The sequence below is a fragment of the Fringilla coelebs genome, assembly GCF_963513975.1.
Source record: "Fringilla coelebs genome assembly, chromosome: 1".
NCBI classification, from domain to species: Eukaryota; Metazoa; Chordata; class Aves; order Passeriformes; family Fringillidae; genus Fringilla; species Fringilla coelebs.
In genome coordinates, this window is record NC_140028.1 from 148053252 (window position 1) to 148076652 (window position 23401).

The 23401-nt window shown below is 39.8% G+C and overlaps 1 protein-coding gene across 1 annotated transcript in view; it reads right to left on the reverse strand.

Moving 5' to 3' along the window:
• The window catches only part of LOC311156863 (sodium channel protein type 5 subunit alpha-like), a gene marked incomplete at both ends in the record, with an annotated part of 33338 nt that extends 28081 nt beyond the window's left edge, over window positions 1–5257 (reverse strand). The window contains 4 exons of the mRNA XM_084211155.1: window positions 73–201; window positions 1755–1859; window positions 3886–4004; window positions 5003–5257. Coding sequence (XP_084067281.1) covers window positions 73–201; window positions 1755–1859; window positions 3886–4004; window positions 5003–5257 — 608 coding nt within the window. The remainder of the gene's footprint in view (window positions 1–72; window positions 202–1754; window positions 1860–3885; window positions 4005–5002) is intronic.
• Window positions 5258–23401: the final 18144 nt, after the last annotated feature.

Genomic DNA, 23401 nt, shown 5'->3' on the forward strand with positions numbered 1-23401 from the left:
CAGCAATGAGAATTTCTAGCACAGACAGAGAAGGCAGGTAATCCATATTTTATTTTATTTGTTCCCACTTACGCCATGACAATAACAGTGAAATCCAACCAGTTCCAGGGATCCCGAAGGAAAGTGAATTCATTTAGACAGAATCCTGTTGCCAGTATTTTTATCAATGATTCAAAAGTGTAAATGCCAGTGAAAGTAAATCTAAGGAGGGGAGAAAAGAGCCAAAGGGAAAGAGCAGTGTTAGCACTCAACAGCAGGGGCACAGTCAGACTATTTAATGTCTGGGCCAGCAAACTGAGACAATGCTGGAGAGAACAAATAGATTTCTGCTGGATTTCAGTGTATTCCATCATTATCTGGTTCACATGGAGCTGGAGGCAGTAGCTGACTGCAACCTGGACATGCCAACCCAAGACACACTTTTTGGCATTCAACAATTTTTTCCAAATTCTTTCATGTGAGACCCCATAATTTCAGAAACACCAGACTCCCAGTTACTAGGTAAAATAAAGATGCAAATTTCTATCTTCCTCCAGTTTCAGGTGGCCAAGTGAACATGTGATGTGTTGTGTTATTTCCTTTGGGCACACAGCAACCATTTCTGTGTAGAATATGTAAAACACTTAGAGGACTACAAGAGTAGAGGGTTTTCAATTTAAGATGGCAATTATTCTTATTAATGGAAAATTATCAGTAAAAGCTCTTTTGGACTTATCTGAGTGCACTTATAATTTCAAGGAGGCAGCAATATCCCTACAGAATTCAAAAGGCTTTCATTTGGTAGTCAGCAAATGCACTAAGAAATTATATGGATGTAATGCTTCCCTTTTTATTTGGGAATAAGTATTCTGAAATTATTCTTGAAATGCATTTGAATGGTAGCTGATGTCAACAGCAGATACAACTCTGATCCAACCTTTAACTCTCTCATGGGTAGAGAAGCACCTCAGCATCTTCTGGTGTTTCAATGCCATGCAGAGTCTTGTTCCTGCTTGCAGGGCAGTTTGCCATTCCAAGCTGTTTCAGTGTCATTTAACATGATATAGTAAAAAAATACTTTTAAACCTGTTTTTAATACTAAGTATTTAGGAATCTTCTCCTTCATGTTTGGTGTTAGAATTATCAGCATTCCTATTGTAGTATTTTTGTCAAAGTGAAGCAGTGACAGCTGAAATAGTCTCTAAGAAAACCCCAACATCAACAAACCCATGGCATTATACATTTCAAGGCTGACTGCAAAACATGGATTTATTGTGATTTAACATTGCAGGTGTTGGCAGCACTGAAGATAAAAGCTTTCCATTCTAACAGCACTCTGCAGGCCAAGTGCTTCTGACAGAACGTTTTATTAGAGCAAAACTCAGCATTTCAATATAATTAGCCAGAATTTTGAAAGACAGCAACTCCCATGTGCTCAATCATCATCAGTAACAACAGGAAATACATCTTGATAGAGAGCTAATAATTACTGAGTAACTTCAGAAAGTGGGAAAACTGGAGTAGCAGAACATACATGAAGCCAGTTCAACAGTGGAACTTAATCTGCACTTACTCTCTCCTATAACATCAAACTTATTGCATGTATTGGGCTTGAAGACAAAACTCCTTCCTCAAATAAATTCTAAATTTAACTCCTTTAATACAAGCAACTTTCCTTTTAAATCTCCCACAAACTATCTTGAGTGAAAGTGGCAAGTCTCAATAACTCAGTACAACTACATAAATAAAAAATATACGTACCCACAGATACTTACTCAACATATGTGTTCCATGAAGGTGATGAAGACTTAGATGACTCAGACAGAGCCATGAATACACAATTGGTTATAATGGTGCACATGATAAACCAGGTGAACAATGTAAGTCATGGGAGTGAAGGCAAAGAATATGACATAGATTCAGAAATGTGACTAAATATTGCATCAGTCACTGGCTGATATTATCTGGTTTTTTGTTTAAAGCACTTGTAAGAACAGCATGCACAGATATTCAGTGATTTTGAGCCATGCTAGATGACAACACACTACTGCTGTTATTCAGGGACTTCTGTACTGATTGCAGATCTGCTGCTCTAAGCATTTCCAGCCTGGAAAAAGGACACTCAACCACTTTAACATTGGGTGGAAGGATGCAATTTTAGTTTCATTTTTTGGCATACAAGTTAAACACTTGCCCAAATCACACAGGTGGAGCCCAAACCTACCTCTGACCTGGCAAAGCTCTTCTCTTCCAAAGGACAGCATGAAATCTGACAAGGTGACTGCAGGAGTCTCAAGCAACTCTAGATCATAGAGTCATAGGATATGCTGAGTTTGAAGGAACCCCATCAGGATCATCAAGGCCAAGTTCTGGCCCTTTCCAGGACATCTCAAATGTCACATCATGTGCTTGAGAGCATTGCCTCAGGCTGGTGCTGTGACAACTCTCTTGGGGAGCCTGTTCAGTGCCCAGCCACCCCTGGGCAATTCCTGATATCCAACCTAAATCTCCTCTGGCTTGGCTCCAGCTGTTTCCTCAAGTCCTGTCACTGGTCACCAAAGCAAAGACATCAGGCTCTGCCCCTCCACTGCCCCTCACAAGGAAGTTGTAGACCAGAATGAGTCTCCCCTCAATCTCCTCTTCTCCAGGCTGAACAGACCAAGGGCCCTCAGCCACTCCCCATGTGGCTTCCCCTCCAGACCATTCATCTTCATTGCCCTCCTTTGGATGCTCTCTAATAGATTAATGGGGTTTTTACATTGGGATGTCCACGTTTAGCCAGCTCTAGGGGCTCCCCAGCTGCTGTCTGGGACCTGCTGAGACAGAGAGCAGCTTGGGCAGCTGCCTTATATGTGGACACCAAAGCTCAAGCACATGACTCTGGAGCTGGATCTCATGCCTTGTTGTACCACACATGTGGGCAATCCATAGGGTAGAAGAGTATGGGAAAGACATCCATCTTTGCCATTATCCATCCCCTCCATCCTCACAAAATAAAAAATCCTGGCTTTAGCTCCAGGCGTGGTCCAGCTGTTGGAAGGAGCTGAGCCACTCCTGGAAATGCCAATGTCAGCCAGCTTCTGCCCAGAGAAGGGCACAGATGGGAGGCACTGCTGTTCCAGGGATGAATGCACACTGCTGGGATGACAACCTCAAGCCATTGGAGTTACCTCACACCACAGAGCCAGGAGGTGGCTGGAAATCTGAAATCCCCACAGGGACATCACAGACTCCACTCTGGGTCTGATTCAGGCTGAAGCCACAGCTCAGGTGTCCTTCCCCAGCAATACACTTGTGATTCCCACCCCCTAATTTTGATATATGAGGTGGGATCTATACTACCTTTATTTATTCCAAGGCATTCCCTGCAAGACAATTCCCAGAAATATTTACTTTCATACCACATGTACACTTTTTGAATCTCATTTCCCAGAGAAACTAAGTTTATATGGTTTTTTTTTCCTATGTGATTCCTGTGTGTACTTGCCCAACTCAGCCTTTTCTCTCAAAACTGGCCAGTGGTTTATCAGCTTTGCCACATGAGTTGAATTTAATTCCCACATTTGGGTAAGCAGAAGATGAAAAAGAGGATGAAAATCTTAACAATCTTCTCACTGGGAAAGGCTTCAGAATGAGATACTTGTTTATGACACATCAAGAAATCAGTATCAGAGCTCAAAACACAAATCTGTAGAAAATCAGGCTTAATAGGCCAAATACTCACAAAACGTATTTCTAAATACCACAAAAGCACCGAAACACTAATAACATCTAAGGTGATTCATAATCAAAATCTGTCTGTAGTGAAGAAAAGACCAGACTAACTCATTGCTGTAAAATACAAAAGCACAGGATTATGTAGGGTTTTATAATCAAAAAGAGTGAATAAAGCTGATAAAAGGATATGAATGTACTAAAATTTTAATTGCTCTTCTTCGTATTGGATGGAAGGGACTGAAGATCCACAGGGCACGTGTAGCAGTAAATCTGTAGATTGTTTTCTGCTTGTTTAGCACTATGAAAACCTTTTAAAAATAAACAAACAAGAATTTGTCAGGAAGTTGAAGACAGAACTTATTTTTGTGCTACATCCTCTTGTGTCAGTCACGAGCAAGAACTTGAATCTCACTTTAGCCTGGTTAACTGGAGAGGCTGAATACATTTGCTATCCTTTCATCAGAAACTTTAACTCTCAGGCTGCAAAATATTCCTTAGCACAAACTTCTTTTTTCAACCTTGTGATTTGCAAAGAGCCATGCACAGAATTAATCTTGCTCATGATTATTCTCTCAAAATAGAACAAAGCCCTCACTTACTCAAGATATACAAGAAGTGCAAGGAGGAGCTGCAGCTTTTCTTATTAAATGCTATTGTTGACAATAATCCTCTAGCTCCTAGACTGTAGAAATTAGTTTGATGTCTAACCTCCTCTCAGGCAAAAACCATAATTCCCAATGGCTTAGTTTTCATTTCTCTATTTGTTATTGAAAATCATATTCTTCAATATGTCACAACTGGAATATGGAGCTTGAGTCAGGAGGTTGTAAGGATTCATCAGGAATTGTTTTAAAATATGCTTAAGTATCATTTATTGTATATGTAAGTGGAACCAAAGCATTGAGATGGAGTGAAACACATTGTTCAAAGCAGTGGAATTTACAAAAATGTACAAAATGTACAAAATTACTCTAACTCCTAATTTTTGTAATTTCTTTCTAAATTCCCCTTTTTTTTCCTTTATCCAGTTTATTTTTTCTGCTTCTATTCTGATTCAAATCTTAATTGATTTCATATTATATCATTCTTAAAATTTAAAGTTAAGCTTTTTTTTAAAAAAAAGATTGCAGCACATCACTCAGCTATGCCAACTGCATGCATTGTTTAACCTAGAAAGGGAAGAGAATTTGTGTAAAGGGGTGTAAGCAAAACTCTTTGACAGATTGCCCACAAAAACTTTTGGTAATGCAATAAATGAAATGAAATGAATTAAAAATAAAATCCAAGTATCTTGGTTGGCTCTAACCTTATGATCTTTGTAGTAGGGGTCGAGATCCTCCAGTGGTTCCCCAATGAGCTCTGGAGGAGGATTTCCATAGAGAGCTGGCAACTTCTGGAAAGCTTTTAGGTCAAGCTGAGGACGTGCCTTCTCCTCAGGTTTCTGCTCTGTGGTATTTTTTGGACAATTCTTTTTGGCAGCAATTCTCTTCTTGATCGCTGCCAAGGATTCCTGAGTGAACCTGCGGAAGTTGTTGGTACCAGGCACCAAGAATTCAGCCATTTTTCATGCTTCTCTTCCCGTCACTAATTCTGTCCAAACAATAGAAACAAGCAGAAAGGAAGTCAGGTAACTCCAAAACAGGCAAGTTATGGAAATGAAACAACTGTTGGCCCATGCATGGCTAACAACACCAACTTTCTAAGCCATCAGCTTCTACAAAGGAAAAAAGAAGAAAATATATAAATACCTTTTTCAGTGAGTTGTCTGTTGAGTATTTTTTTTTAATTATATGCACAGATAGGATGTGAGCAAACATCCGTAAACTTAAGAGCGTATTTGGAGCACTTCATATAAAATACACGTTATCCTAAATGCTCTTCAGCTGCTCAGGAAAAAAACCCTGCTCTTCTGGCTCAGCCCAATATTTGGAAATGGGGCAGTAAAACCCATCCAACTGCAACATCAAACGTGTGGAAGATGTCAGCAACAGGATGTCACAGACGTGTTTTATGAAAAATCCTTTCTTTAGGATTTTTCCTCCTGAGAAGCTGAGAGGCCTCAGGAACAAAATGTAAACTCAGATTATCTGCTGCTCTGGGATGCAGCAGGTGGATCTGTGATTGGTCTCATGTGGTTGTTTCTAATTAATGGCCAATCACAGTCCAGCTGTCCAGACTGTGTCAGTCTGAGCCTTTGTTATTCATTCCTTTTCTATTCTTAGCCAACCTTTTGATGAAATCCTTTCTTCTATTCTTTTAGTATAGTTTTTAATATAATATATATCATAAAATAATAAATCAAGCCTTCTGAAACATGGAGCCAACTTTCTCATCTCTTCCCTCATCCTGAGACCCTTGTGATCACCGTCACAACAGGAAGATCAAGTATTGAATTAACAAATGCAGATGGGGAGACTCAGATGGAAAGTCCATCCTGGTGGAGCCAGCCCAGGAACAAGCAGCATCCTAGAGGATTTAATTTGCTACCTACAGAGCGTGGAGCACAGAAGTGCTTGATCTGACAAAGTTTATGTTTCATGCCATCCTCTCAGAACAAAAATATTGAGAATAAGCTAGAAAAACACTTTCCATTTTTGATTAGGAAATCCTGGCCAGGTCTTGGACATCCACTAAACACAACCTGAGTGCATGCTCTGCCAGGAGATTTCTCCAAAATATTTTCTTTGATGATGGCCTCTGGGAAGACACTGTTAATTCAGTAAGGGGTCAGGGAACTCCTGAGCCAGTGCAGCCCCACCTGCACCTGTGCAATGATCCCACCTGGCTGAGGGCTCTCCCTCTGCTGAGCAGGCACAGAAGATCACCTTAGAGGTACACAGCCAGCATTCTTCATTCAGCAGCTGCCATCACCCCTTCAAGTGTGCTACAAACTTCACTCCACAACAGCAGTGAGAGCTTAGTCTTGAAATTTAAGTCCTCCTGCCAGGCAACCTATTCTTCCACCTTTCCTTTCCAGACACTACATGGAACACCCCAGGAAGGCACAGGTGAACCGAGAGGCTTTGTTTTACTTTGTAAACAATTTTCCTGTATGTGCTGACTGCCTGTGTCTTCCCCTGTCATGCAATGCCTTTTCATTTCTCCCCAGATACAACATGATTTCAGTTGACCTCACATTGCTGAGCTGTAGGAAACCATTGCTGTGAGAACAACAGCTGGAGGCCAGTGACAAACTAACTGCAGTGAAATTGCTCCATTTTTGCAGTCTGCCTGCCTCTCCCATTAAAGCAGCACACGAAATTATGAATATGAGAAGTAACCCTTGCTCCCAGCACAAATTAACATCATTTCTGGAAGAGAAATGGGAGAGTCAGGCAAGAATACTCATTATTCCATACTTTTCAATATCAGGTTAACAGTCTGGAAGCTGTGTGTAGTATTGCAGCAAAAACAAAAACTATAACATCCACTCACAAGATTTCAAGCCTTCATCTGGACAAAGTGGTGTTTGTTTTGTTGATGTTCAGAGTAGATCAGATGTTGTGGTACCAGTAATGGGAGCTGTGAATGATGCATGAAAAGATGCAATTTCTGTGCAATGCACGGAGGGAATACATTAATTACTTTTATTAGGCTTTGTGCCAAATTTTCCAAACATAGCCATCCTTCCACTTCCATAAAAAATTACCTGATCTCAAAATTTCACCATTAAAATTCCGTGTTTGTTGCAGATTTCAATGGGGTTTTATGTCTTCCCTTCCAAGAAACCATCTTGTAACCTTCCAGAAAATAAACTTTGATCTCACACCATTTTCCCTCAGGACTATTCCAGGGCAGAGGAGATTCTAGGAAAACAAGAGGTTGCTGGCTAAAGCCAAGGATGGGGAATTAGAAGGAAGCAGGAGGCCACATAGAGCCTGGAGTCCTTTGCCAGAGCTGGAGAGCAGGCAGGGAGATCTTTCCTGGTGGTTTTATAAATTGCTTCAAACAATTATGGAAAAATTAATTTTTCAAACATTTTAGGAAGGAAATCAAGCCTGGAGCTTGTTGTCTCACATGTCAGCAGCAAGATTTCCATGAGAACAGCTGCAAGCCATGGAGCAAAAGGCTAAAACTGCACTTTTCATCCATGGGCAATTCTGAGCAAATCAGCCTAATGCTGAATAAAATCTAACAGTTGTTAGAAATTGAGTAATTGGGGACAAAATGTCCCTGATTCATTCAAGCATCTTTAAAAACATCCTCAAAATAATTTTTGTTACTCATAGTCTCAGGGAGGGTGGCACACAAAAGACAGTTAGGATGTGTTTAGTTTTCATGTGAGCAGGTATCAATGGAGCAATTTGACCTAAAGTAGAAAAAAATGTTAATTCTCAAAACCATTTTTCCCCTTCATGTCACAGAAGAAACAAAGTACCATTTTGGCTTTTTCTCAAGACTTGAAATACCTACAAAACAGTGTAACATTTAATACCTTTTGAAAATTAAAATTTTTCTTATCCTTGGAATTCCTGAAGACCAAACACTGATGATGAAATCACCATGATCAATGAATTACTATTTAAATTAAAAACCACAAAGAAACAAACAAAAAAGCATTTATAATATTTTTATCAGCTGTCAAACATACTTTCTATGAATTATTTCTCAAATACCAAAATGTGTAGCTGGATATATTTCCAAAGTAAGTAAGGATGCCTTCTTCCAAATTTGTTTTCCTCTTTAGAAATATTCTTTGTGAATAGGCTGGGGAACAAGGTTATTTTCAAAGATATTTCCTCTCTTTTAATTGTAATAACAATCACCCCAATTCAATTCCAGTTAATGAATAAAATTGTTCTCAATTATTTGCTTTTATGGCTTCATCATCTGTTTTAAGAAGAGGTGGAAAATGTTGATTATTCCTGTGTTCAGCATGACCAAAATAATCAGTATGATCAGTGACCAGGATTACCCTATTTCTTTTTGTTTGTTTGTTTTTTTTAACTTGGCAGATTGTTACTAATGCTTCACTTGGGCTGTGTTGCATCTTTCTACCCCTGAATCTCCAGAGGAGAAGTCAAATTTTTCTAGAATTAAATAAAAAAAGTGTAAGTATCTGCAGATCAAAGTTTCTATAGAACTGTTCTACTCTTTCCCCAAAAACATTTCTGTGTTTTGAGGCAGATGATTTAATGAAACCAAACTGACATATTCCTAATGGCTCTTAAGATACATATTAAAATAACACCTGTATCTTAACACATGTAACTTTTTAATCAAAGAATAATTTGGGTTGAAAGGGATCTTAGGAGGTTCCTCAAAATGGGGAAATCATGAGGTCAGGCTTTACCCAGACAAATCTCCAGGAACAGAGTTGGCACAACCTCTTTGAGTGACCTGTCCCAACACTTGACTGTCTAAACCCATTTGGATGCCCCTTGTTTTAATTTATGCCTCTTGCCTCTTGTCTTCCCACTATAGAAAACTGTCACAACAAAAAAAGAAAGAAAATACTGCATTCATAGAATAATTGAATGGTTTGGGTTGGAAGGGATCCTTAAGAACATCCAATTCCAACCTCCTGCCATGGCAGGGACACCTTCCACTATCCCAGGGTGCTCCAAGCCCTGTCCAACCTGGCTTTGGGCACTCCCAGGGATGGGGCAGCCACAGCTGCTCTGGGCACCCTGTGCCAGGGCCTCAGCACCATCACAGGAAAGAATTTCTCCCTAATATCCAGTTTAAATCTCCCCTCTGTCAGTTTGAATCCATTGTCCTGTCACTCCATTCTCTTGTCCCCAGTCCCTCTCCAGCTCTCCTGGAGCCCCTTCAGGCACTGGAAGGAGCTCTAAGGTCTCCCTGGAGCCTTCTCTTCTCCAGGTGAACAACTCAACCCTCTCAGTCTGTCTCTTATCTGAAAGGTAAAAGGCACCCCCCAAATGCCTCTCTGTAAGGAGAGCACTCGTTACCCCTTCTCCAGCCCTTTTGGTTACTCCTCCATTGCAGCCTGCAAGGAACTTCTCCCAGCTCTGACTTCCACCATCCTGTCTGTGCAACTCCACTGAGATTGCCAAGGGAGGCAGACCCTACACCCCCCTTGAAATCAGCAAAACTGTGAATTCAGAGCAGCTAATGATGACCAAACACAGAGATTAATATAGACATGTGGAGAGTACCAAAAAATTCAAAAACAAAAACAAAAGGCAACAGATTTTTTTCACTAGTGTGAGATAAATCCCCCACTCTTTAAACTGGGATTTACAGTTTACTGTTCTGGGCTGGAGAATGAAGGTAGCAAACAATGTGGAGTTTCACAAAATAATTCACCTGATAAAGCCAGTTAGCATTCATCCAGAAAGCCTCTCTGGGTGGGATTCATTTCACCTCAGTGCAGACATCTTGGAGTTACACAGCTACACCTCCACCAGCTCCCACTCTGCCTGCTGGGACCCCTTTCCACATTGACTTCAGGAAAGAAATGCCAGTTGACTAGAATTGATGACCTGAGATGTCTCAAGTGAGACGAGATAAATTCCACTCTTTGCATCCATTACCCCTACTCTTCTCACTGCCCCTACTAATGGACACCTGCTAAACTTCCAAAGATTGGTGATTCCACAGTCAGTGGTGGGACTGGGCAAACATCATTAGTCACCAGCAGACTGTGAACACATAAAAATTCCATGATTGCCTAATGTTGAATTGTCTCATTAATGACTACTTCCAGCACAAGCCTTCTTAGCAATTAGTGAAGCGTTAAGTCACATTTTCTTTTGCCTGGTAAGGGGGCACTAATTTTCAGCTACTTTGCCATCATAAATAATTTAAATCTGTGCAGAGATCACTTTCTGTAAGTGCTTGAGCAGTCAATTGACAAGTTGTCAAATGGCCAGTTGCAAGCACTGGGGAAGCACAGAAACTCTGTGGCAGCACAGGAGTGAACCTGAGAGAAAAGAGCTGAAAAGCTGTGCATGACCATGGATGAGTCCATTGCTGCTGGAGTTAGGATGAGGTAGGTGTAATCACCTGGCCATTAACATCAGCCCATGAACTCTAGCTGGTAGCTTTGGTGTCCCCAAGGAAATGGCCAAAGCATGGAAACAACCTGTTGGTCATCAAGAAGCACAAAAGCCTCCAAAAGTGGCCAGAACAAGATTGGAAAAGCCAACAGAAAACGTGGCAATGTGGTTTGCACTGGTTCATCATCCAGGCATTCCTGCCCCTAGGGATAGTGAGTGTAACCAGAAGGTAAGGAAATATTGGTGGAAGGTTCATGAGCCAACAACAGGATTTGGAATTATCTCTCCAACCTCTGGAGCCCAGGGAGTGGAGAAGACCCCAAGGAACCCCCACGGCTCAGGACTATGGTTGGAGATATCTTACAGCAAAGTTAACTTCTAAAATTGCATGTATTTGTGGTTAAAGTGTGATAATATCTGAATCCACTGATCCTCCACACTGTGGCTTTATATGGTGGCAACTGCACAAAGAATTGAGATAATCTCTTATTGGGATTAATTGAGATACTCTCTTTTCTCTGCTTTTATCAAGGAAACTGGTCAGGTGCTGGTCAGATGACATGGAAATAAACCTCAGGTGTGAGGTTTTACAAAACAAAGAGAGGCAACAGGACAGGACCCACTCCTCTCCTAACTTGAATAAGAAATGGAATATATCTTGATTTAGAAGTGCCATACCAAGAAACATCAGTAGGCCTGGGGGCAGATTTAAGAAGTGTGAGCAGACAGTGCAAATCACTCACTTTCATCACTCTGAAGTGGGGAAGAGGAGGAGGAGAAGAAGAAAGGGAAATTCCTTCATTTCACCAAGCCTGAGAGGGTCCTGCCCAAAGGAGGACAGTGGAAGGAAGGAGAACGTGCTGCAAGTCACACTGGGCTGCCAGGAGGGGGGCAAGATGTGATGTTTAACCATGTATTTTCTACAGTGCTGTACTGAACCATCCTCAGATTTTATGCACACTCAAGCTTTGAAGCAAACAGGGGGAATCTGAGCTGTCTTCACCACTAAGGAATGAGAGCTATGCTCTTGCTGCCTCTAACATCCAAGAGCTTAAGGACATCCATGTAAGAATTGCAGCTGCTAACTTAAGGTTTTTTGCATTTGAGATTTAGGTTTTTACAGGTCAGGCTGGCAATGTGTCAGATTTTTTGTCTTTCCACATGTAAGCAGTGTTTCAAAAGTGGTTAATGTGATTAATATTTCTATAAACTTATATTAACATGATTACAACAAACAAAAGCTGTAGATAGTCATGGCTTGGATTTTGGACTGTTACCATTAACAGAAAGTAGTAAATGCACCAAAAGTATCATAGACTTGCCATTTTGTCATTCTGAAGAGTGTACAAAAAGGTCTCTCAGCAGCTAAATTTATGGAGGAAAAAATCTTAGGACAAATGAAAGAGAAATATTTCTCCCAAGACCATTAGAAAATTTAGCTGGTCCATGAAAGAAAACCTGAAAGTAAACCCCTCATCCATCACTAAAGCACAGTGATGAACCCTTTTATCTGTAAGTTTTGAAAAAAACTAATTTGAATGCACAATCTCAATTTTAACTTGGATTGCCAAAGTTTTAGTAGTTCCATAATTTACTGAAATTTTCAAATTACATGGTCTTTGGTCTGACACAGTTTTCTAAATATATTAAAAAGTATCTAATAAGAAGTTAGTTCTGAACATTTGCATTAGGTATGTCATTTACTAGTGTCACTTATTAAGGACGTGCATAGTGTCATTAGGTTCCTCACTTTCCTTTATTAAATTCAATATTTGCCCTTTTCAAATTTTGAAAACTTGAATTTCAAAAAACTTTTTCTTTGTGGATATGGAAAATAATCTCAGATCAAGCCAAATAATTACAAAGAAACCCAAAATGTAATACAACAAAAAAATTAAAACCTTTGGGACATGACAAAGGAGCAGCATCTGTACCATAGGAGGAACCTCCAGAGCATCAAGTTTTCCCAGGTCTCACTTATTAGTTTATTTTGCCCCAGAGTTTATCATGATAAAAGCATTCTCCAGGCACAGTACAGCATATTCCCCAAATAAAACAGATGCAAGCCTGCCTTATTCACACACACAAAAATCTATTTAAAATAAGTCTCAAAAAGTCTTAAAATAAGTCTATCATTCTTAAGTCTCAAAAAACCAAATGTTAGTCTGTATCAGAACAATAATACTAAGCATAAACCTATGTAAGAGAGAGTAATGTTATAAAATGTAAGGTTATTGAAATTTTTCTTTCTTTACTTTAAATAAATACTATAATTAGAAAATCTGAAGTTTGTAGATTATATATATATAATCTACAAAATTCAGATTATATATATATATATATGTATCTGCAATTTTCATACTCAGAAAAAAAACTTCCTTATATGCCTATTCACTTTTCTAGGATTCTGTTTTTGACCCTAGTTAATTTATTTCAGCAAAATAACAAGTCAAAAACACTGGGGAAACTCCCGTTCAAAGGAATAAATAAATATTCACTCCTCCCCAATTTCACTTTCTTTCATGCCACTCAGCAAGAAAAAATTGCTGCTCAGGTTTTTTAATGATTTTTAGGCAAATAAAAGGTGACTGAATCCTATAGAAGAGTCTACCACAAACCACCTTCTTTTTTTTTTTTTTGTTTCCTAAGAAGAGAAAGTGCAGTAAACCACAGGACTTACATTATTTTCCATCCCTCTAAGTGAAGGTTCAAGGAGTCACTTCTTTCTGTGCAAGAGGAGCATGATCTCAGCCCAGTTGTCTCCCCAGAAATAGTTGGAAAAACCTCCCCAGTGCCTTTCTCATCCCCGTGTCCCCGTGCAGCAGCGATCCCTCAGCACTCTGGAGAGGCTGTTCCTCCAGGAACTGTGCTATTTGTACATGGGGGTGTTGAGGGAGGTGTCTGTGAGAGCCATGGAAGGAGCTGGAGTGATTACACAGGGTCTCCTGGGGAAGGCAGGAGCCTCAGCTGGGGAGGATTCCAAGCTGAGCATTTCTCGGTGATCCTGTTTCATCCCTGGGATTCTGAGAGTCTTTCGCAGAAAATCAGGGGGGAGGCTGGGCAAAGTGGGTGGGAAACACGGAGGAAAATGTGTTTGTCAACCTCACTGTGGGGGATGTCTGCACTCTGACAGATTGGCTGTAAAGGTGTTGGCATTTATATTTTCTTTGATTATCTCAGTTTTGATTCTCTGCTTTGGTACAGTGCAAAAAATTCAAGGGTGGATCTATAAAGTTGTGGTGGTTCCAGGTGTTGGTTTCTCTGGGTCTGGATTGAAGGCACTTGAGACAGTAGTTCATGTTCACACTCAGGTGTTTATTATTCCTTATCAGTGAAACAGTCTCACTGCTGTGAGTTCAGCAGCTTTTCATTAGAAGGCACAAAATGGCCAACAATCTCTTGTTCCAAGGTCTTTTAAGACTAAACTGTCCAATGAAGAACTGACACCTGGATTATTTTCCCTTTTAACCCAATAACTGATCCCACAGAGCCCCAGTGCAGACTTTTCTGCCCAATTACAAAATGCCACCCAAACCCATGGAGAAGGAGGAAGAAGAAGCATGAGGAAGAAACCCAGGATGACACCCTGTGCCCTCCATCCTGCTGCCATCCACAGCACACTAAAAACCCCAAACCCTCAATTTCTCACCCAGTGACACACCCACACTGCTCTCTATAATCTATTTCACACTTTTGTGGGTTCCAGTCTATCTTGAAGTCTGGGAAACTTTCTCCATGAGTGAGGGTCAGAGTCAGTGCTGCCCTGGGGTCAGGGCACCCAGAGCAGACAGAGAAATATTCCTGTGCCCTGGGTTTGCACATAAAGTGAACTAAAAAACTGTGACTGAAGCTGAGTGGAAGGCTGGAAAACTGGTGGCTGTTACCTTCCTGTGTCTCTGTGTGTGTAAATTTACATGTGTGTGCATGAACATTTACATATGTAAACAAAATGTCAGTGTATATATAAGATTCATATATGTGGGTTGTTCAGGGTGTCTATGGTTGATCTGGGGTTGCTCAGCCTGGAGAAGAGAAGACTCCAAGGAGATTTAGAGCCTCTCCCAGTGCCTGAAGGGAGCTGGAGAGGGACTTGGGACAAGAGCACGGAGAGATGGGACAAGGGGAAATGGCTTCACACTGAGAAGGGGCAGGATTAGGTGAGATATAAGGATGAAATTCTTTACTGTGAGGTTGATAAGGAACTGGAACAGATTATGCAGAGAAGCTGTGGCTGCCCCATTTCTGGAAGTGTTCCAGACCACCTGGATGGGGCTCAGAGCAGCCTGAGATAGTGGAAGGTGTCCCTGCCCATGGCAGGGGCTTGGAATCGAGTGATCTCCAAGGTCCCTTCCAACCCAAACCATTCCAGGACTCTGAGATTCATATGATTTTTATACATATGGTGATATTAACAAGAAGTAGGTCAAAAGCCTGGGAAAATTCACTCACTCCTGTCCCTGTTGGGTAGGAAGGGAGAGATTTTGGTCTTTACAGCTTTGTCTGCTCTCCTAGAAAAATGGGACAGGGCTCATTCCCTGGCCCTGAAGTTAATAGCATACTAAACTTCTGTCCATAAAACTAAGTTTTCTTATCCTTCAACAACAGGGAGGGAACAAGAGCCCACCTCTCTAAGGAGGAACTCCAGCAATTTTAGAGGGTCCTCCCTCTCCTGCAGGGGAGCCAGGGTTTCTCTTCTTTCTCCATGTGGTTTGCTTAGGGACAGAGAGTGTGACCTCATGATTAGTCTGGTCCAAAGGAGCAGTATTTCTGAATAACCCTGGCTGATAAACTTTTAGGACAGAAAAAAGATGTCGTCTCTGCGTTAAGCATTGGCTGCACAAGAAAAGGATTAATGTGGCATTCACATTCTCTGATAAAATCCCTTCACCCAGGATTCTTCTCCTGGGAAGCTGAGGAGCCTCAGAGAAAAGGAAAACAATTCTTATCTCATTTGCTTCTCCTGTGTTGTGCTCATGTGGAATGTGTTTGGAGATTGTTCACCCACAGGTGATTGTTCCTTTGCATTCTGCTGGGAGTTGTTTTCACTCTTTGGCCAGTCAGGGCCAAGCTGTGTCAGGACTCTGGAAAGAGTCAGGAGTTTTCATTATTATCTTTTTAGCCTTCTGTGAGTATCCTTTCTGTATTCTTTCATATAGTTTAGTATAGTATTCTTTAACATAATATCATAAAATAATAAATTAGCCTTCTGAGAACATGGAGTCAGATTCATCATTCCTGCCTGCCATGGGGATCCTTGCAAATACAATAGATTAATTATTAGACACTAAAGAGAGAAGCTAAGAATGATACAGTAATTACAGATGCTACTTCACTTTCAGGATGTCAGCACTAGTTAAAATGAGATGAATCCAAGGAAAGCCAACTGACCTCTGGGTGGAATTTGAGATGGTGCCTCTCCAGCAAGAGAATGCATTAAAAATGTGAGCACAGTTCTGACAAAGAAGATCATGATGCCTGATCTTTTCCTCTAACAAATATCTCAGGATCAATAAAATAATTTGTTAATCCTGTTTTATTTAATCCTTGGCAGTAGAAGTTGAGATGGAAGAGAAACTTCCAAGGGAAGAAGTAGTCCTGCAACATCCTGAGAAAAATTCTAATTTTTTTCTGTTGAATTTTGGTTTGTTGCTGAATCTTTAAAGTTACCTTCTTTCAAAACACACAGGGCTGTGAGGAACGGGGGAATGAACTCATGGTGGAGCACCAGACCTCTACCTTAGATGTGCTCGTGGAAAATTGCTGTCTTTTGTCCAGAGCTTTGCTTCACTAGGCTCTAAATTTAATGAGTGTTGCTGTAGAAAGTTGAACCCTGTCTTGGAGGCTTTGGGCAGGGCACTGCACAGAAAGTTTGAGTGCATTGGAAGATGCACATGTGAGATGGTGAGGAAAACTATCCAGAAATGAAATTAGGAAATTTTGTGGCAGGTTAAAGAGATAAAAGATTTATTAATCCTTCTGACTTCAGAACTGTCACCACTATCCCACTTCAAAGTGGCGTATCAGGTACAGAACAAATTAAATTCATATAATCTCTTGTTCCCTCCAAGCTATCTGTCATAGCTCCAATGTAGCTTTTAAACCATGTTGACATTAATTTTATGAAGTGTGAGCTGCTTAAAGCTTAGGTATCAATGAAGGTGGGTTAAGTTCACCTCCTTTGTACAAATATCTGCACCTTCCATTCATAGGAAATGAAATAATAAGGGTAGATCTTAAAATATATTTATGACCCCAAAGAAATACATAGATGACAAATAGGATTTTCAGTGAGAATGGCATTGCAATCAATGTCACTTAAGCTCCTAAACACTCTTAAGAATGACACCAAAAAGGGTCTCTAGCACCAGTGACATAGACAGCTTTCTTGTCCATCTGCAGTGCTAATTTCAAATCACATTTAACATAAATTTAGAGATTTAACCAAAGTTCCTTACATTTCATACGAAGTTAGAGGTGAATAGCAGACCTGAAGCAGCAGCTGGACTTGGCCTCCTCTGTCACTGTCACATTTTCTGGAAAAATCCCTTTGCCAGGATTTCTTCTCCTGGGAAGCTGAGAAGCCTCAGAGAAAAATGAAAACATTAATTATCTCATGTGCTTCTCCTGTGTTTTGCTGCTTTGGAATGTGGTTGGAGATTGTTTATCCAACATGTGAATTGTTTTGACTTAATGACCAGTCATGGTCAGGCTGTGTCAGGACTCTGGAGAGTGTCCCAGGTTTTTCATTAGTATCTTGTTAAGCCTTCTGTCTGTATACTTTCTCTATTCTTTAGTATAGTTTAGTATAGTATTCTTTAATATAATATAAGTACATAAAATAATAAATTAGCCTTCTGAGAACATGGAGGCAGATTCTCAATTCCTCCTCCGTCTGGGAACCCCAGAAATACCACACTCCTCCCTATGAGTAAATCTCCTGTACTTGAGGGGGAAATAGAACCTGCACTTTCCAGAGGCAATAAATAATTACTGTCACCCATGGGTGAAGAAAGCAGGAAGGCATCTCATGTTTATCTCTGGCTCCCCCAGGTCCTTGTGCTAACCTGGAGATGGCTCAGACTGAATGAGAGATAAGATCAGCTCTCAGGAATTAAAAACATCCCAGGGTGTTTCTGAACTGAACTTTCTTTTACAGGTTCCTTTCCAGGTACATCCTTGTGAGCACGGAGCTATCCAAGCCCACTGGCTGCTCCTGGTGAGGAGGTCACTAAATCCTCCCTGGCAGCCAGCTGGTTTATCCCAGGGGCTGCTTGGAAAAGCAGGTGTTCCGTGTTCCCTGAGAGGCAAAGTAGCTTTGGGTCACAGCTCCCTGCAAAAGGCAGCAAATGCATGAAAAATGCAGAGTTGTTGATTTGCAGGAGCTGAAAAATGTTGTATTGCACGGATTTTATAGAAAAAAATTAGATGAAGGTGAGAGAAGCAGAATTCCGGGCTCCCCTGGCAGTGCTGATGAAATCTCCCTTGGGAATAAACTGGAATTTAGATGTGTCCCATCTCCTCCTAAAAGTGTGGGGAGAAAAAAGACAATCCCTGCTGGACAGGGAAGGGTGAGGAGCCTTTGGCATTGACTTTTCCTTCCCTGTCCAAAATTAAATCCTCATTTTTTCCCACTGGACTCAGGGCAAAGCTGTTTGAGTCCCCTCTACCCCATTCATAGGAAAAGTGAAGAATCTCCACCCCCAGCAAATTCGAGTCTAGAGAGCAGCTGGAGGGAAATAAACCTCAAGCTAAAAGAAACTTTAAAAAGTGGAAATGTGAATGTTGCCATCACAAAATCTAAACCTTGCTAAATGAAGAAGAAAACCAAAATGCATTCCCCATTTGTGAAGAATAAATATGGGAAAAGTCCATTAAAAATTAAGGTGTTTACAGGGGAAATAGGGAGAGGTATTTAAAGAGCTGAGAGATATCTGCATTCACAAATGATACAGAAATGGCTTAATAGAAGAAGGCAAATATCTGATAGTGATGGATATTTGAACTTAAGAAAAATTAAGACTTAGAGACAAGTGAAACATTCATGTGATGTGTGCTTGCTATTAGAAAAGAAGAATATTCATTAAGTATAAAGCAGCTTAATATAAAATAAAGCTGGTCAGCTTCAAGTGAGACTCAAATTATCCTTCAGTTTTACCCTCCACAGCTTATCAATAACTTTGAGGGAGGGAATGGGTACTTAAAACCCATACAAAATAATTTCATTTCTTGGTTCTTTTAAAAATAACTACCAACTTATTTCTGTGTGATTCCTGATGTTGCAATTGATAAGTGTCTGCACACCCATCTGTTATGACAAATGATGATGTTTTATGGCCGTTTAGGAAGTAAGGAATGGAAGGTAGGTTGTGAAAAATTATCTATGAAATGCAGCAATCAGTATCCTTCCAGGTTTCTACATGGATTTTATCACTATAGTAACAGAAACACAATGGTGAATACAATGGCAGCTTTAATTGGGAGAAAGAGGATAAGTTTCACGAGTGAAATATATTTAATATATTTCTGAACTCTCACAACATCACCAGATTTGGTAAAGATTAATTTCTGGCTTTTCCTTTGAAGTTAGATATGATTGGGAAATCTCAGCTTTAAAATCATTTTGCATTTCATGCTCCCCTTCTTTTAAGGATACAGTGTGGAGTTTTGTTTGGTAACTGATCCTCATTTTTCATGGCATAAGGATTCATCACTCAGAACCATTTCAACTGCATGATGTGGGAGAAAGGAGATGAAAACCAAATAGGAAGTGTTAATGTCTAGTTTGTAAAAACAGATCTGAATTCTTCATCTGGAAAAGGAAAAATATCAGTGTTGTGATGTCTTTCCTTCACTGTTGGCTATTTGGGATATGCAATGTAGAATTACATAGTCTTTAATCAAAATGAATCTTTCACACTCTGAACAGCATCCCTCTAACTAAAATAATAAATCATAGCTTTGAATTGAAAGCATTGTAATTTCCAGTGCCAACCAGCACAGTCTGGAATGAATTATTTTGCAACTTTGATGCAAGTAATATTTCAGTATAAAAATTATGGTAAATTTAGAACTGCTTAATTGACACAATTTTACACAGAAAAGATAAAGAACCTTAAGCTTTTTTTTCCCTCTCTAGAATGAGGTTTATATAATAAATTTCCCATTTTTTGAGATGTATTGTTGATTTTATTTGGTTAATGAAATAATGGTATGAGAACTCACCTCCCAAGTGCTGCCTGTCAGCTCAGGAGTTATGTTCACCTGTGCATGTTGAAGCCTTTCAGTGTTTTGAGATTTTTTTAGAACACAAGAGAAACTGAGACCTCCTGGCCAAGAGGGGAAATCCCCATAAATTGCTGTTTATGGGATGAGTATTAACTTATGTGGGATTTGTGGCCCAGTGTGAAACTGAGGGAATGATGCTGCAGAGAGCTCCCAGTGATTTATGAAGGCTGTTTACTGCACAGAGATTAGAATAGCTTTTATCATACATTACATTGCTACTTTGCTTTAAAAGAATAGCTGAACCCATTTTCTGACCCACATAATAGTGAAGTCTTAAATGGTATAAAGTAGCTAATTGGCATTTTTGTCAAAATAAAAGACCTAGGATAAAGGAATCTCATTTCCTTTTGTCAGTGGATGAAATTATATTTAAAAAAAAAAATCATGATGATGTAAAATTCAGACTCTTTTGTTTGGATAATTGCTATTACAGAGTAACAGGAAATTGCTTTCTCTGTAAGTATGTATTAAAATCATTCTGTTACACACAGTAATCTCCAGCTTGCTAAATGGTCCGATGCACGTTTCCATCAGGAAAATTTGCTTATCACCTACTCAGATGGAAAAATATGGATTGCTCTTCTCTCTCTCCTCAGTGGCCTATCAGAATAATACTAAGAGAATTAGAGTAGTGAAGGAAATAAAGTTGTAATATTAATATTCCTAATATTGCTTCATCAAGGAGCATTAGGTGTATCTGGAAATTTCCTTCGCTGTCCCAGACACTGGATATTGACATGTTGAAAATCCTTCTTTTTTTTATGTCCAATATATATAATTAATGAAGGAGCAAAACACAAAAATTTGATTATCTGAGGTAAACCAGAGGCAGCTTTAGGTACTAGAAGATATCACACCCTGGAATTAAGGTCCAGATGGGTCAGAATAAACCACAGCCTTCAGGAGAGGCAGATTTTAAGGACCCAAACACAGAGTAGAGTGGATGAGCTATTTAATACATAATAAGATGATTGACTAAAGCATCTGTTTGGCAGAGTGTGGTTTTATAGAGACTGTATTATTTATCAGACAGGAAGAGCTGAAAAAAACCCCTGAGTGTCAAGCACTGTCTAGAAAATGAGGTGTCCTCTTTTACAACACAAAACAATTATGAAGGAAGATCTAAACTGCACAACCCCCAACAGACCAGTGTGCCAGGTGATGCTCTGGGAACCACACCCTTTATTCTGTCCACCTTACCTGGAACAGAGGAGTTTCTCCCTGCTTGCTCTTTTCAACAGTTTTCTGCAGGAATTTTCACCTTTTCCTTATACTGTATACACCTGCTTTTCACCTATTCTTTATACTGTAATTCTGCACCTATGGCATGTTTCTGTGAGGTCTTTTTTTTTCAGCATCTCCACCTCTGTTTTGTGGTTTCCTGTCCAGCTGTGACCTTGCTGGCTCTTGTAGCCTGTGGTACAACAGGAGTGTATATATTTTTTTTAAGATTTTTTTTTGTACATTTTCAGGCTGTCTTTAAACTTCTTGTGTAACCAGAGTGTGAAAAGAGGCCAAATTCATGGCCAAGACAATCAGTTCATTACCACAAATCTTTCCAATCCAGTGTCCCAAAACAGCTGAAGAGCCCCAGCCAGTGCTGCTGGTTTGAATTCAGCAGGTTCATTCCAGGTGGGAGGTGTAAATCCTCCAAATCTACCATTAAATCTGGGAACAGCAGCATAAATGGTTTGGGATAGGAGAAAAGTTTTTGTACAAGAATCCACCCTAATCAAAGGATAATTCTCTGGGTATCTGCAAATTGTTATGTCCTTTGAGCCACAAAGTTTAATTTATGATATTAAAAAATAATTAATTACCTTTTAAAATATATGAGAATGTTTCCTGTCTTTATTTTTTTTCTTTTTTTGATGTTATGCTTATGTGGAAATTAAGACCTTTTAAAGATCAGTGATCAAGAACTTTCTTTAAAGACCAGCAGGAAATGACTAATACAAATATACAGTGAAACCATCCAGTCATTTACACAAAGGAATCTTCCTCCAGCTCTTTAATGGACTAATGCAGGCTGGATTGTAATGGGGCTAATTTGCTCAACACCTACTTAAGGAGAAGATGCTGGGGTGCCTGATTTTTCCCCTCTCTTGGGTCTGAAAAAGCAATATATTGCCTACATGAAAGCATCTGTGACACTTTGATAGATGCAGGGAGCTGCAGCCAATGCATAATTGGATGATGCTAAGAGAAGTGTCTGAAATTGCCTCTCAGAAGCCAGGCTTTAAAAGTCTATCAAATTCAGCAAACAGAATGGGAAAAAAAAAATCTAGAATTTGTTTCATCACTCATCTCACTCTCACCTTTTCAAGCTAAAACTGGAGCTTTGAGTCTGTGGCAACAGGAACACTCAGCTTGAGGGTCAAAGGGATTTTCTCCTGCTATGAAATATGAAATGTTCAAATCACCTGCCACAAGTGTTTTTGTATCAAAATAATGTAAAAAGCAGGAGGAAGCAATGATCTGAAATAACATCAGTGTCTCAGCTGTGTAAGTCATCCTAATATTTCTTGCAAGATTTGAACTTCACTGTCCTACAGAAGAGAAAGTTCAAGGCTCCTGTTGTCAATACCTGGTATAACATACCATGGACACACGAGCCTATTTACACCTATAAATGGCAAAACTGGGTGTTTTCTTCTCAAATAAATCAAAGGCTGTGTAGTTGTGGGCACATTTTTATGTTACGAATATTTTTATTCTTATATACTTGCATTTGCTGGGTGCCAGACATGAAACACATTCAACAAAAGATTTGTAGAGGCTGGTTTGATTCTCATATCTTGTCCATCAGGTTTTCACCATGCAATTCCTTGCAACACATCAAATATAAAGAAATTAAGGTTGGAAAAAGATGGAAAAAGGTGAGAGGGAGAAGGAAAGGGAAAGGGAAGGAAATGCCTGTGTTTGTCTACAAGCTTCATACATCTCACTCACTTCTGCTGAAACTAAATTCAGTTTCTTTTTTTCTAGATGTGAGGTAGACTTTTGACATAAAGGATCTTTTCCCTTCCAAAAAAATCATCAATTCACAATACCAGAGCTGGTGCATCAGGGATTGCTTTTTAAGGTAGTAAAATCTGGTGGGTTTCACACAAACACCCAAAAAGGGTCCATAGGAACTCTTACAGCAATGTTAATACATTGTTAGTACATAAAATTTTTATTTGTGAGATGTTGGGGCCATTAATAGCCTTTCATTTAAAATTCTAGCAAAAGCTAAAGGTATGGTCTTAATAGCTGGGTTTGATCACATCCAAAAAATCTCAAAATTATTGGGATTTATGGGAACATGCAAGCATGCTCCCACCTTTCACTTATAGCACTGGGCAACTTCAGGACTCTCTTTATTCATATTTTGGGGTACATTATATAGAATTATGTGATTCCCAAGAGTTTGGGAAGGGCAGACTTTACAAGATTCCTGGGATTTGCTTTGCTGC